The 12,102-nt window shown below is 51.2% G+C and overlaps 1 protein-coding gene across 14 annotated transcripts in view; it reads right to left on the bottom strand.

The window, feature by feature from the left end:
• The window catches only part of ZNF664 (zinc finger protein 664), a 187,963-nt gene that overhangs the window by 14,223 nt on the left and 161,638 nt on the right, over positions 1 to 12,102 (bottom strand). For 12 of the 14 annotated variants that reach the window (XM_059408233.1, XM_059408229.1, XM_059408231.1 and 9 more), the window contains exon 4: positions 1,845 to 2,134. The exons of the other annotated variants lie outside the window; for them this stretch is intronic. In XM_059408233.1, the coding sequence (XP_059264216.1) occupies positions 1,845 to 2,111 (267 nt within the window). In that variant the 5' untranslated portion in view covers positions 2,112 to 2,134. The remainder of the gene's footprint in view (positions 1 to 1,844; positions 2,135 to 12,102) is intronic. 14 annotated transcript variants of the gene reach the window in all.

Genomic DNA, 12,102 nt, shown 5'->3' on the forward strand with positions numbered 1-12,102 from the left:
TATATATATATATATATATATATATATATATATATTCCATTATATATCATGGCTCAGCTCATGATCTCAGGGTCCTGGGACCGAGCGCTGCGTTAGGGTGGGGGTGGGGTGGGGTGTCCCTGCTAGACAGGGAGTCTGCTTCTCCTTCTCCTGTTCCTCCCTCCCACTTATGCTCTCTCTGTGCTCGCTCTCAAATAAGTACATAGATGAGAACCTTTTTATATAAAATTCTAGAAGAAGCAAAAATGTCAGGTTGCCTGGGGTGAGGTTTGGAGGTAAGGCTAGCCTGCGAAAGGGCAAGAGGGAACCTGTCGGGGGTGACTGGAAAGCTCTAGGTCATGTTCGTGGTGCTAGTGACATGACATCAATTCGCTACACAATTGCCAAAACCCATTGAACTGTATTTTTTTTTTTTAAGTGAGCTCCACGCTGGGCTTGAACACACAACCCTCAGATCAAGACCTAAGCTGAGATCAAGAGGCTGACCCTTACCCGACCGAGCCCCCCAGGCTCCCCATGGAGCTGTACTCTTAAACGAAGCCTGATCGAGCTGGAGAAGTGAGTTACATAGCACAGTATGGGGCTACGAAGAGAGATGAAGAGTTGAGGTCATTAATCCTACAGCACCCAGTGCTCTCCCGAGAGCGCCTGCACCCCAGGACAGCCTGGCACGGAGAAGGGTTAGGAGCGCCTGCCACGGTGGACCTGTCTCCTCTCCTCGCCTAAGCGCCCACACAGCCCCGGAGGCGGCGGTCACGTGCACGGAGCAGGCAGGGGCTGGCCGGCCTGAATGGGGGCTCAGAGCTCGGGGAGGACACAGAGCCCCGTTGTTACCTGGAAAGCCAGCGTGCTGAGGTCAGAGAGCTTCCAGGCTCGGCCCGTCTCCCAAATAAGTACAGATGATGTGTCGGTCTGTGCAAACCGACAGATTCAAATAAATAAACCCCCTGGGTGTCCAGACTCCTGAGGGAGGCCCTCCCCTTTACCCGCCACCCAGACGAAGCCTCCCGCTGACTCCTGGCTTGCTGGGGGCTCCTGCTTGCAATTAGCTAAAGAGGGCGGAGGGTTCCACCTTTGTGATGTTTTCCCACGCTTTCTGCTGTTCGGACTCTGTCCCCACCCCTGCCGTCGTGCTGGGGCTGTGACCGTGGTCTCCCTGCCTCGGCCCTCCTGGCTGCCTTGGATCCCCAGGACCCAGGCAGAGTGACACAGAAGAGCCAGCGTCACCCGGGCTGCCCCTGCTGTAAGGGGTCGGAGGTGTCCCCGCGGCCTCGGCAGGAGCCTGGGCTCAGCTTATTTGCTCTCCCAACATCTCTTCGCTGAACTGCCCCCTTCCCTTCAACTGCCCAGATGCGCACACGCCTGTCTTGTGTCTCCTTCCTAACGATGAGGAAGTATTTCAGATATTCAGGAGGTATAAGGGCAGACCCCTCTGCACCCGCCACCCGTGTTTAAGAGAAAATGTTTCAAATCATTTGAGACCCTCTGGGTACCCTCCTCGAGGGCATCCCACCCCCGGTCTAGTGCCTCCCACCTACCCTGAATCTGGTATTTCTCATTCCCGGACATGTCTTCATATCCCCCAGGCTAGGCTTAATGTACGGCTTCATGTGGTTTAAAAACTTATACGTGTGATATGGTACCATAGGGATTTTCCAAGTTGGGTTCCGTTAAGGGCAGATCCTAAGAGGATTTGGTACGAAGAGTGAATGTGGGAGATGATCCCAGGAAGGCCAGCGAGGGGTGGGGAAGGGGAGCCAGAGACAGGGCAGCAAAGGGGGAGCTGGGAAGGGGCCAAAGTGGGCATCTGGGGTTCCGTTCCGCTGGCGGAGGGCACATCTCACAGTGGTCTGCTGGGGGCCGGGTGTCCCAGCGCCTCGAGGATGAAGGTGGCTCCTGCGGGCAGAGGAAGTCCTCAGGGAGGGGTGGCAGGTGTCTGAGCTGGGAGGCAGTAGGTGTCCAGGTGTGGGGGTGGCGGCTGTGTAGTCTCCTGCAGCCTGGTGGGTCCTTCGGACATTCTTCTTAAAAATGAATTCATCCAAACGGGGATAAGCTGTGCATGTGAACGACGCAGGATTCCAAAGGTGTAACGCGAGAAAACTGTGAAACATTAACCATGTTGTGTATTGATTACCTGGAAATGAAAGCGTGTTAAATAAATTGGGTGCAATAAAGTATTTATTAGAATTAATTTCACCTGTTTCTTTTTACTTTTTTTTTTTTTTTAAATGCACCTACTTAAAATGTAAGATGTGTGCATGATGCGTGGTGGCTCACATTTTGTTTCTAGTGGACGGTGCTGTTCTGGATTATCCGTTTGCTTTGTCACGGGCCCCCTCACCTGCTTTGCTGTCTTTTTTTCATTCACCTGGATGGCAAACCTCTTGAGAGATGGGCTGTGCCTCGTGCACCTCTCTTGCCTCCAGTTCAGATCAGGCAGATCGGACCATGTCAGCACTGTCCCAACCTTAGCTCTGTCTTCCCTTCGCATCTTGCAATAATTTTCTGTCGGCTTTAGGCTAAAGCAAATCTCTTTGGTGAGCTGCAAGACCCTTGGGGGTCCGGCCACAGCCCACCTTTCTGCACTCCTGCTACTCTCTGGGCCCTGGCCACCCTGACCTTCTTTTCTGCTTGAAGCTGCCACAGGACCTTTGCATGTGCCATTCTCGTCACTGGGATACTCTTTCTTTCCTTCCTTGCCTGGAAACTTGTATTCATCCTTCAGATCTGAGCTCAAATCAAGGCCGAGGACCCCAGGTAGCTCCCCCATACCTAAAACACAACAACCTCCACAAAGCACCTTCTTGAGCTAATTTATATATGTCCCCTGAGGATCCCTGACCTCACTTGTCATCCAGGTTAACACCCTTGCAACATGCTCCCCACACTAGCTGGAGGAAGACATGTGAACCTGGGGATTCTATACCTGGTCTCTGGTGTCTCCCAAGTGGAATTTTGGTCCAAGAATAACATTGGTAATAAGATGCCTCATGTCAATTTTATGGGCTGCAAATGCCTTCCAGTTAGACCCTGAAGTAAGTTACAGGCCTGAGCAGACCCCGGGAGGCTGCCAAAATGTTTCTCAGTTACTCTTCTAAAAATGTCTTTGTCCTTGACTTTGGGGCTGGCCAGTCCTGGCCGGGGGGCAGGGGGAGCGGCCTATGCCTTCCAGCTAGGACATGACTGTCAGGGCAAGCGGGCTCACTCCGGCAGCCAAACAATCGCCCTTGTCTGGCGCTGGGACATCCGAGCCACAGTACGAATGAGAGCTTCTCTCTTGCCTATGAGGCTTGCCAGCTTTTGGTGGACTTGATGGCAGATTTCACAGGGAGACAGAGAACAGCTTCCCCTTAGTCCCAAGGGGAAAACAGGTGAGCCGCTGTGCTATCCGCAGTGGAAAGTGGCAGAAAGGACATGCCCTGGGGCGCCTGGCTGGCTCCGGAGGTTAAGCGGCTGCCTTCAGCTCAGGTCATGCTCTCAGAGTCCTGGAATCGAGTCCCGCATCGGGATCCTTGCTCAGAGGGGAACCTGCTTCTCCCTCTGCCTCTGCCACTTCCCCTGCTTGTGCTCTCTCTTTCTCTCTCTGTCAAATAAATAAATAAAATCTTTAAAAAGAAGGAAAAAAAGAAAGAGAGAGAAAGCAAGCAAGCAAGCACATCACCCCAACCAAGCCACGGCCACCCATGATGCTTTATTTCTCTCTTCTTACGCACTCTCCTTTAAAAAATCTTTTTTAAGCACAGCATTTACAGGAAATTATATAAATCTGGCAGAAACGACTCACTAAACTTCCATGAAGCAAACACACCCCAGGACTCAGCACCCAGCTGAGAGACCAGCACCTTCCCGGGTCCCCGCATGCCTCCTTGAGCCCCGCCCCAGTTCCTGTGTGCACCCACGTCAGCCCCGTCCTGACTCCTAACCCCGCAGGGATCGCTGCCAAAGTCCAAACTCAGTGTTGGCGGAATCACACGGGATGCACACTTCCCTGTCTTCCTCAACGTCACGGTCATGACTCACGGCGCTGGGAGCTGCCGACGTGGGCCCACTCCCCTTCTCCATCACGTTGCCCCGTGGGAAGATACCGCACCGGTCCTATTCACCTGTTGATGGATCTTTGGATGCTTCCCAAGATTTGGGCTGTTTCAAAGAGCCCTGCTGTGCACATCCTAGCACGTGATTTCTGGTGACCATCTGTGCGCATTTCCGGAGTGGCTGGGTCCCAGGGTCAGTGTATGTTGAGCATTTTAAGAAACTGCCAAAGTGTTTCCCAAAGCGACCTCAGCGTGTTGCACTTCCACCTGCCCCGAAGGAGAGTTCCTGTTGTTCCGCATCCTCGCCAACACTTGGTGTGGGCAGGTCCTTTTCATTTAAGCCGCTCTGGGGGGCGTGCCCCGGAGGCTGTGAATGTGAAATGTCCATAATGAAAACGTTGGGAATCTGGGGAGAGGGCAAGGCTACTGTCGAAGCGTGGGGGTGCTTAGGAAGGCGTGGAGGGAAGTTGGTCTTGTGTGTTTGCTTGCTGGTGTTCTCCTGGATTTTTCAAGCAGGTTCCGGCCTCGATGAGTATAAACCAGGTGGCCCAGCTCTCCAGTCCTGTCCCATGCCCTGGCTCCCCGCTGTGGCAGCTGCTGTTTCCCCGTGGAGGCACACCCCAGTGGGTCGGGCGTGCTCCTGGAGGGCACCCTGCCGCGTTCCCATCCCCAGGGGAGCATGGGAGCCGTCCCAGGCCAGGGGAGGACAAGCTCATTCTCAGCTCATAAACTCCCTGCCTGGCATTTACAGCCGGTGTTTGATCTCTCAAAGGAGAGCTCTTGTCGGCTCACCAAGCACCCCCTGTGACAGCGTTATTTATGGCCTGGGCCGCGTACCCTTACTCTGCCCACATTATTTAGTTATGTATTTATACAGATGTATATTTTCTACTGACTGCATTTGGTGCCAGGGTGATGAAAGTGGAACAGGCATGAGCTCACGGCACCAGGCGTCCCGGCAGCTGTGGGGACTTGGGGACCAAGCTGACAGGAGGCCCTTCCTTAGCCGGCCCTGGGGGAGGGGGGAAGTCCTCTCTCTGGCTGGCAGGGGCAGGGAGCGGGGATCTGAGCACTGTGGTGCTAGAAAAGCTTTCCACGCCTACTCAAGAGGCAGGCTAGCTGTAGGGCTCACCATGGACTTTGGGGTAAAGCGCATGGGTTCAAAGCCCCTCCCCACTACCTAACTTTGTGCCTCAGTTTCCACATTAGCCAAATGGGACTGCTGCGGGATTCAGTGGAACGATTACTACCAACTGTTTAGAACAAGATCGGGGCCTCAGCGAGGGCATTGCAAGGGTCAGCTGCTCCTATTAGCCTCCCACATGACAGGGAGGATGATGTCACACAGCTCTCAGGTACCAGCCCGCCCTGGCTGCCCGGCGCTGGGCACGCCAGGCTTCGGTGCTAAGCCCAGGAAAGTCCCAGCACACTGGGCCAAGTTAGTCACTCTACAGAGCCTTATCGTTGGAGGAAACCCTTCTCTTTACAGCAGCAGAAGATACCAACAAGGAAATACATTTTGATCAGGCACTTGTTTGTCCAATAAGAATTTATGAACTTCTGTCCTGTGCCAGGAGCCATTCAAGTTGCTGGGAAGATGGGAAGGAAAGAAACCATGATGTCTCTGTTGCCCTCAGGGAGCTGACATTCCAGGGGACGGGAGACATAATGACCAAACAATAAAGAAGTAACACCAGGGAGGGGTGGCTCCTGACAGGCAAAGCTAAACGTGGCGAAGGGAGACAGCGTGATGGGTACTCGCTCAAATGAGGAGGGTGAAGGAAGGGTCTGTAAGGAGATAAGGATATTTGGGCAGAAAAATAAAGTCAGAGAGAAAGCCATGAGACTCTCTGGGGGAGGAGGTTTCCAGGCAAAGGCACAACAAGTGCAAAGGCCCTGAGGTCATGGGAGGCTATTTCTGAAATGCTTTAAGAAGGCAATAGTCTGATAGGTTTTGTGTCAACCAACCTTGAGCATCATCATTTGGAAGGCAATGCCAGGCATCGGAGAGACAGGCATTGGAGAGAACGGGCACCACCAGTCACATCTCTGAGAAGTTACAGGTAGGGCTCAGGAGACCGTATCTGAGAAAGGCAGTATGGATGGCATCATGAGAAGGTCAAAGACGAGGGAGACCCGGACCTCCATTTCAATGCTGGGCTTCAAACGGGGAATCCGTGAAAAAGTCCTTCCTCTGAATCGGCCACAAGGCCTGATTTTAAGATGCCACTTGAGAGGGCAGAGAGACTGGGGTTCCCTGAGGGCATTTCTCGCTGGCAAGCACTGGGGCCCAGGGCAGGGCTGTGGACTCACAGTCTCAGAGCTCTCTTGTGAGAGCCCCTCAGTGTCTGTGTCCATCTGAGAAATGGGACCGTTGAGGCTCGGAAGGAGCAAGGAGCTTTCTTGCTACCAAGAGTAGGAGAAATGGATGCTTCGGTTTGTTGGGGTCTTCTGGGTGGAGGAGAATAAAGTGCAAGTTCATTTCATAAACCTCCTTCTGATTTTTGCCCTTGAGGCTGGGGTCTAGGTCTAGCATCCAAAGCTGCTCTCCCCCCACCTTTTTTTTCTTTTTGTTTTTGCATGAAAACCTACAGGTCTGCCTGTGTCTAAAGTGGGTAAGAAGTCTGATTTCCTGGCGCCGTTTCCACAATGGGATAGCAGCCCTGCCCCTTGTCCTGTTGGTTGTTCAGACAGACTGGTGTTCTTTGTTATGATGTGGCATTTTCCTGGCTCTCCTGGGAGAGGTGGAGTTGGGGCTGGGCAAGTCAATGGTGTGCCCCATGATTCAAGGAGGAGAGAGGCCGCACCATCAACCGACATCTACCAGGCAGCAGAGCCCCGATCTGTACCATAGACCTTTGGCCTCATGGTGACAGCTGATAGAAAGATGTGGCAACTCAATGTCAGTGGCCAAGCCATTGGCTGGACGGCCACCAAGGGGGACGCTTAGCGTGAAGGTTCTGCCCAAACAGGAAAAGCAAGACCAATCGGATTTTCCTTCTGGAGAATTTTAACTGGGAATGTGGAGGGGACCAGGTAACTGGTGATAGGAACAGAAAGGCGTGGGGCTAAGAGGAGACATGAGCAGAAGGGGCACAGGTGAGCTATGACCAGCCTCAGACAACTTATGACCAAGACAATCTGAACAGAAGTCAAGGGCATCTAAACAACAGAGAGAAGATATGCAAAATGACACACAGAGAAAAGCTGAAATCAGGAGAGTAACTGAGTCTTGCCAGTGGGTATACTCTGGAGGAAACTCCTCAGGTCCTGTATCTGGAGTCTTTGTACCCTCTTTCTTGGTAATTAGGGTTTTCCAGTTCCCATCCCTATGAGGACCCATATCCCATGGTTGCTGCACATAGCCATGTAGGTTGTGCAGTGTATGTCTTGGGGAGGGGAGTGGCATACATAAATAATAGCACCTCCTGCAATTGTGCCGTGTACGACACCTACAACTGTACATGACAGCACTGACAGGGGCTCCTATTCTTGCCATTCAGTGACTGCCAAATATGTATTGTATGTTAGTTTATTCACTCATTCAACACATAATTTTTAGGTATGTTCTCACTCCCTGGCACTGTTTAAGTCACTGAGGATTCAGGAGTAAGAGACATGATTCCTGGTCTCATGATGGGGGGGGGGGGTGGAAATAACAAACAAGTAAAAAAGATAATTTCAGAGTAACAACTGCTATGAAGACCCAATGAACCAGAGTAATAGGACAGAGAGTGACTTGAAGGTGAGAGAGGCTGTACTATTAGGCTGTCAGGGAGGACCTAGGGAAGTTATCTCTAAAGAGAAGACATTTGGGCATAGGTTTAAAGAATAAGTAGGGGTCTAGCACTCAAAGAATTGAAGGAATGATGTTCCCTGTGTTCTTCTTTTTTTTTTTTTTAAGATTTTATTTATTTACCTGACAGAGATCACAAGTAGGCAGAGAGGCAGGCAGAGAGAGAGGGGGAAGCAGGCTCCCCGCAGAGCAGAAAGCCCAATGTGGGGCTCGACCCCAGGACCCTGAGATCATGATCTGAGCCAAAGGCAGAGGCTTTAACCCACTGAGCCACCCAGGGACCCCTGTTCTTTGTGTTCTGTGCAAAGGGCCTGAGGCTGGAAGTGACCCAGACAAGGCCAGACCATATAGAGCCTCAGAGGATTTGTGCTAACTGTGATGGAAAGCATTTGGAAGGCATCAAGCATTTACTGTAACTTGGCAGAAGTCCCATTATCTCAGCAAGCGTGTTCGTCCCTTTTCCCTGTAACCACCATGGCTGAAGGAGTAGAGTTTGCTGAAGTACTGTTGTTCCTCTACTCATCAAGAAGGGTCTCCAGATCAGATGGGGTTTCAAGGACTCTTTAACGATGTCAGATTAGCTCCTTCAAGAACTGCTTTTACTGGATTGACTTTCATCCAAGATTATTTCAAGAAGCCATCATGGGAATTCTATATTTGAATTTGCTCTAAAATCATTGTCAAGAGCCCTGTAACTTGATATCCCTCACATAAAGCCTGACATCAGAAATGTATTTTAGTACTTGGTATCAGAAATAAACTGAATAGTTGCTTTCTATAGTGAGAGAGAAGAGACTGCCTATGTTTCCCTTTTTGACCTGGCTACCGGGAAGCTCAGGGCTGAATCCTATGCTTCATCATTGAAACTATTAATCCGTATAGTTGACCTAGATGCTCCCTCTCTCACTGGCCCTAACTTGTTATATCTGTTATACTAACCTTTCTACTTCTTAATGATCCTTTGTTGTTGTAAGCTCTCCCCTTTTTTGGAAAGAAGTAGGGAGGGATGTAAAATAAAAGCTTTATTCATCTAACGTGTAAGCGTAGGCAACGTCTGCCTGACCTCGTTCCCTAATACTTAGGACTTGTAAATTCAGACATACCTAAAGAAAAACAAACACAAATTTCATTTCTTAGAATTAGCTTTGGGGTTAGAAATGAAAACAAATATATCTCCGGGAATAGCTCATTATTCTCCCAGGCCCTGACTTGCTGCTGTTTGTGGGCTGAGACAGGCCCACTTTACTCCTAATGCTGCCTCCCTGGGTGGCATCTATGTCTGAGCAGAGTGACTCGACCCTTCTAGAAGACAACGGTGGGCCCAGCAAAGCAGGACAGAAACCATTTTCCTGCTACCCAGGCTGACAGCTCACCCGAGCTTTCTCTGACAGTCTGGTAACCTGTAATTTTTCTTTGCAAGGACAATTATGTCCCTTTAAATGGCAGCATAATGGACCAGGCCTATTAAAGGCTCCCACGGTTGTGTCATTTGGCTGGGATGTTTCCCGGAGCTGGGGCCGGGCGAGACCCGTCACTGTGCCCGCTAATGAGCCCCCGCGAGGAGAGGCCGTGGCAGGAGGAGGTGAGGCCGTGGCTGGCATTTCCTCCGGCATGCCAGGGTCATGAACCGCCCCCTCCCCCACCCAGTGCCCTGCAGGCTGAATCTTGCAACATCTCAATTCTCACTCCTGGGATAGGAATTAGCACCAGCAATCCACTCATACTCCTTTCGTCCCGAAAACGCGATCCACCCCCTACCCCCAAAATAAGCAGACAAAGTTGAGGAACAATCCAGAATGCAAACCAGTGGTGTTTAGGAGTTAAAACAGGCCAGCGGTTCTGAGTGTGGTCCCCGGCCTCGCAGCGGCATCTCCCCGGGTCTAGCAGCTCACAGAAACGCAGCTTCTCTGGCCCAACCCCAGAACTGCTGAATCAGAAATTCAAGAGTGGCCGGGAAATTTGTGTTTCAACGGGCCCTCCAGGAGATTCTGAGGCGCGCTCAAGTTTGAGAAGCCCGGGATGGAGCAAAGCATCATTGGTTTGTTAATTTTGGGAAGGCTGATTGAGATCTGCTAATCTGATCCACGCCCAGAGCCCGAGATGGGGGTTGGGAAGTTGCAAGTAGGACTGAGCCTCGGTTCTGATCAGCCGCTCTATCCCATGGCTTGCCTCTGCATTAATGGAGTGAGGGAAAGGCAGGGGAGAAGGGAGAAGGGGCTGAAGGGCAGGAAAGGGAAGAGGGAGGGAGTCAGGACATGCAGCCATGTTTTAAAAACCTTCAAGGGTGATAAACAGGAGATGAGGAATGCAACAATGTCATCACTGGTCACAGTGAGCGCGGTGGAGAAAGGAACAAGGAAGCAAAAGTGGGTCAAGTCCACACTTCATTAGCAGTGGTTCTCACCTGGGGTGACCGTGTCCCCACCCCACCCCTGGAGACGCCTCGCCACTCTGGCCTCCTTTCTGTTCCAAATCCTGTCTTTTGAAGGTCACTCAAGTGGCTGGAGAGAGGATGAAGAGGACATCTTCAGGAGAGGGTGAAAAGCAGACGCTTCTATTTTCTATAGAAGGGATCTTCTGGGAAGATCTTCTGGGAAGAGAAGAATAATTCTCTTCTGGGAAGAGAAGAATAATTTGCAAGTTCACGTCCAAATCCCATCATGGGCTTGATGCGGAGGGTCTACATCTGGCACTTGTCAACTCATCCAAAGCTGCTTTTTTGTGAAAAGTCATAGCTTCGCCTGTGTGCACATGGGTGGATAAAAAGGCTGATATCCGTGTTGGGTTTTTGAAATGGGATAGGAGCCCACTTGCTACTCTGATAGGGTAGTAGCAGGAGAGGTGGAGTGAGATGTGAGAGAGAGTTTTGGAGGTTTATTGCATGTGGGGGGCAGCATGCCTGACGATTCCTGACAGCAGCAGGGGTGGGCATGAACCTGGAGGGCAGGCCATTCCCCAGGGACTGACATCTGGGCCAACAGCTGAGCGGGTCAAGAGGAAGGAAACTTAGTAGTAGAGCCCCTGGAATGGACGTCACGAAGGCACCCAGCTCCTAATGGTCCATTCACTCTCTGGGGGCCAGGAATCTCAGCCTTCTCCAGGGGAGGCTGGCACTTACTCCCAAGGTTACAGACAGTTACCCCCTTGGGAAAACCAGGTCCCCTTCACAAGCCAGGGCGGGTGCCAAGACCTCCCGCCACTGAATTTCACCAGCATCTGACGCAGACTGGAGAGCCAGCATGGCTGTCTGGCCCCTGCAGAGACCATGGATGAAATCCAACCATCATCTGTCATCTGTAATATCTGGAGATTAAGAAGCCGGTGAGGGCTGCGTGTGATTTTTACATTCATCCTGCAGCACGACGGGGCCCCCCCTGGAGCCAACAATGGCGCCAGGACGGCTTTCACGAAAGGACGTGAGCAAGCGAAATTTTCCATTGCTTTCATTGCCCTAAAATCGTATGAACAGGCTCTGGCCCACATTTGAACTTTCCAGAATAAGGGAATTATTGTTTTTCTCTTTTGTTTTTCTTGGTTCCCTGCTGCTCAGTCTCTGGGCTGGGCTGTTTTGGGATTTCTGTTGAAGGATTTCTAAGCACATTTGTGGATTCTGGTGCGTGATGATGGTGGGACTCCTTAACCCAGGCTGGGCATATGTCCGGAGCCAGACCACTGCCATCTCCCACAGACCAGGCAGGGGGCTGCCATTTATCCTCTGGGTCCAGTGGAACCTTTCACGTTTTCAACATCCTCATGCCTTGGAGCCCAGAGAGGGTAAAGGACTTGTCTGAGGTCACACAGCAAAACAATCTATATACCTTCCTTAATTCTGCTCTTTGTTGCTAAGGGGGAGGAACCCTTGTCCAGGGAAGACGTCAGGCAGAGATACCTACATAAGTTGGGTCCTAAAGTTATGTAGGGTCCTAAAGAGAACAGCTCAAAAAATGGAACGGATTGCTTTTTGATGAAGTGAGCTCTTCCTGGGTGGACAGTAAGAATGTCATGTAGGGAACCAGTGGTGTGTTAACACCGCCACGAACGGCTCCCACGAGGCCATCTTGTACCTCTGACCAGAGCCATGTTCAGGGACAGCTCACTGGTAGCATGAGATTGATCAAGGTAAGAGAACTTACCCCACAGACATTGGTTGATACTACAAGCTAAGGCTTTTTTTTTCCCCCCAAGATAGGCAATTGTTCAAATTTTAACAGCACACTCCTAGAAATCATTCATTCATTCGCTTATCCATTCATTCATTCAGTCAGTCATTTA

This window comes from Mustela nigripes, chromosome 8, assembly GCF_022355385.1.
Source record: "Mustela nigripes isolate SB6536 chromosome 8, MUSNIG.SB6536, whole genome shotgun sequence".
NCBI classification, from domain to species: Eukaryota; Metazoa; Chordata; class Mammalia; order Carnivora; family Mustelidae; genus Mustela; species Mustela nigripes.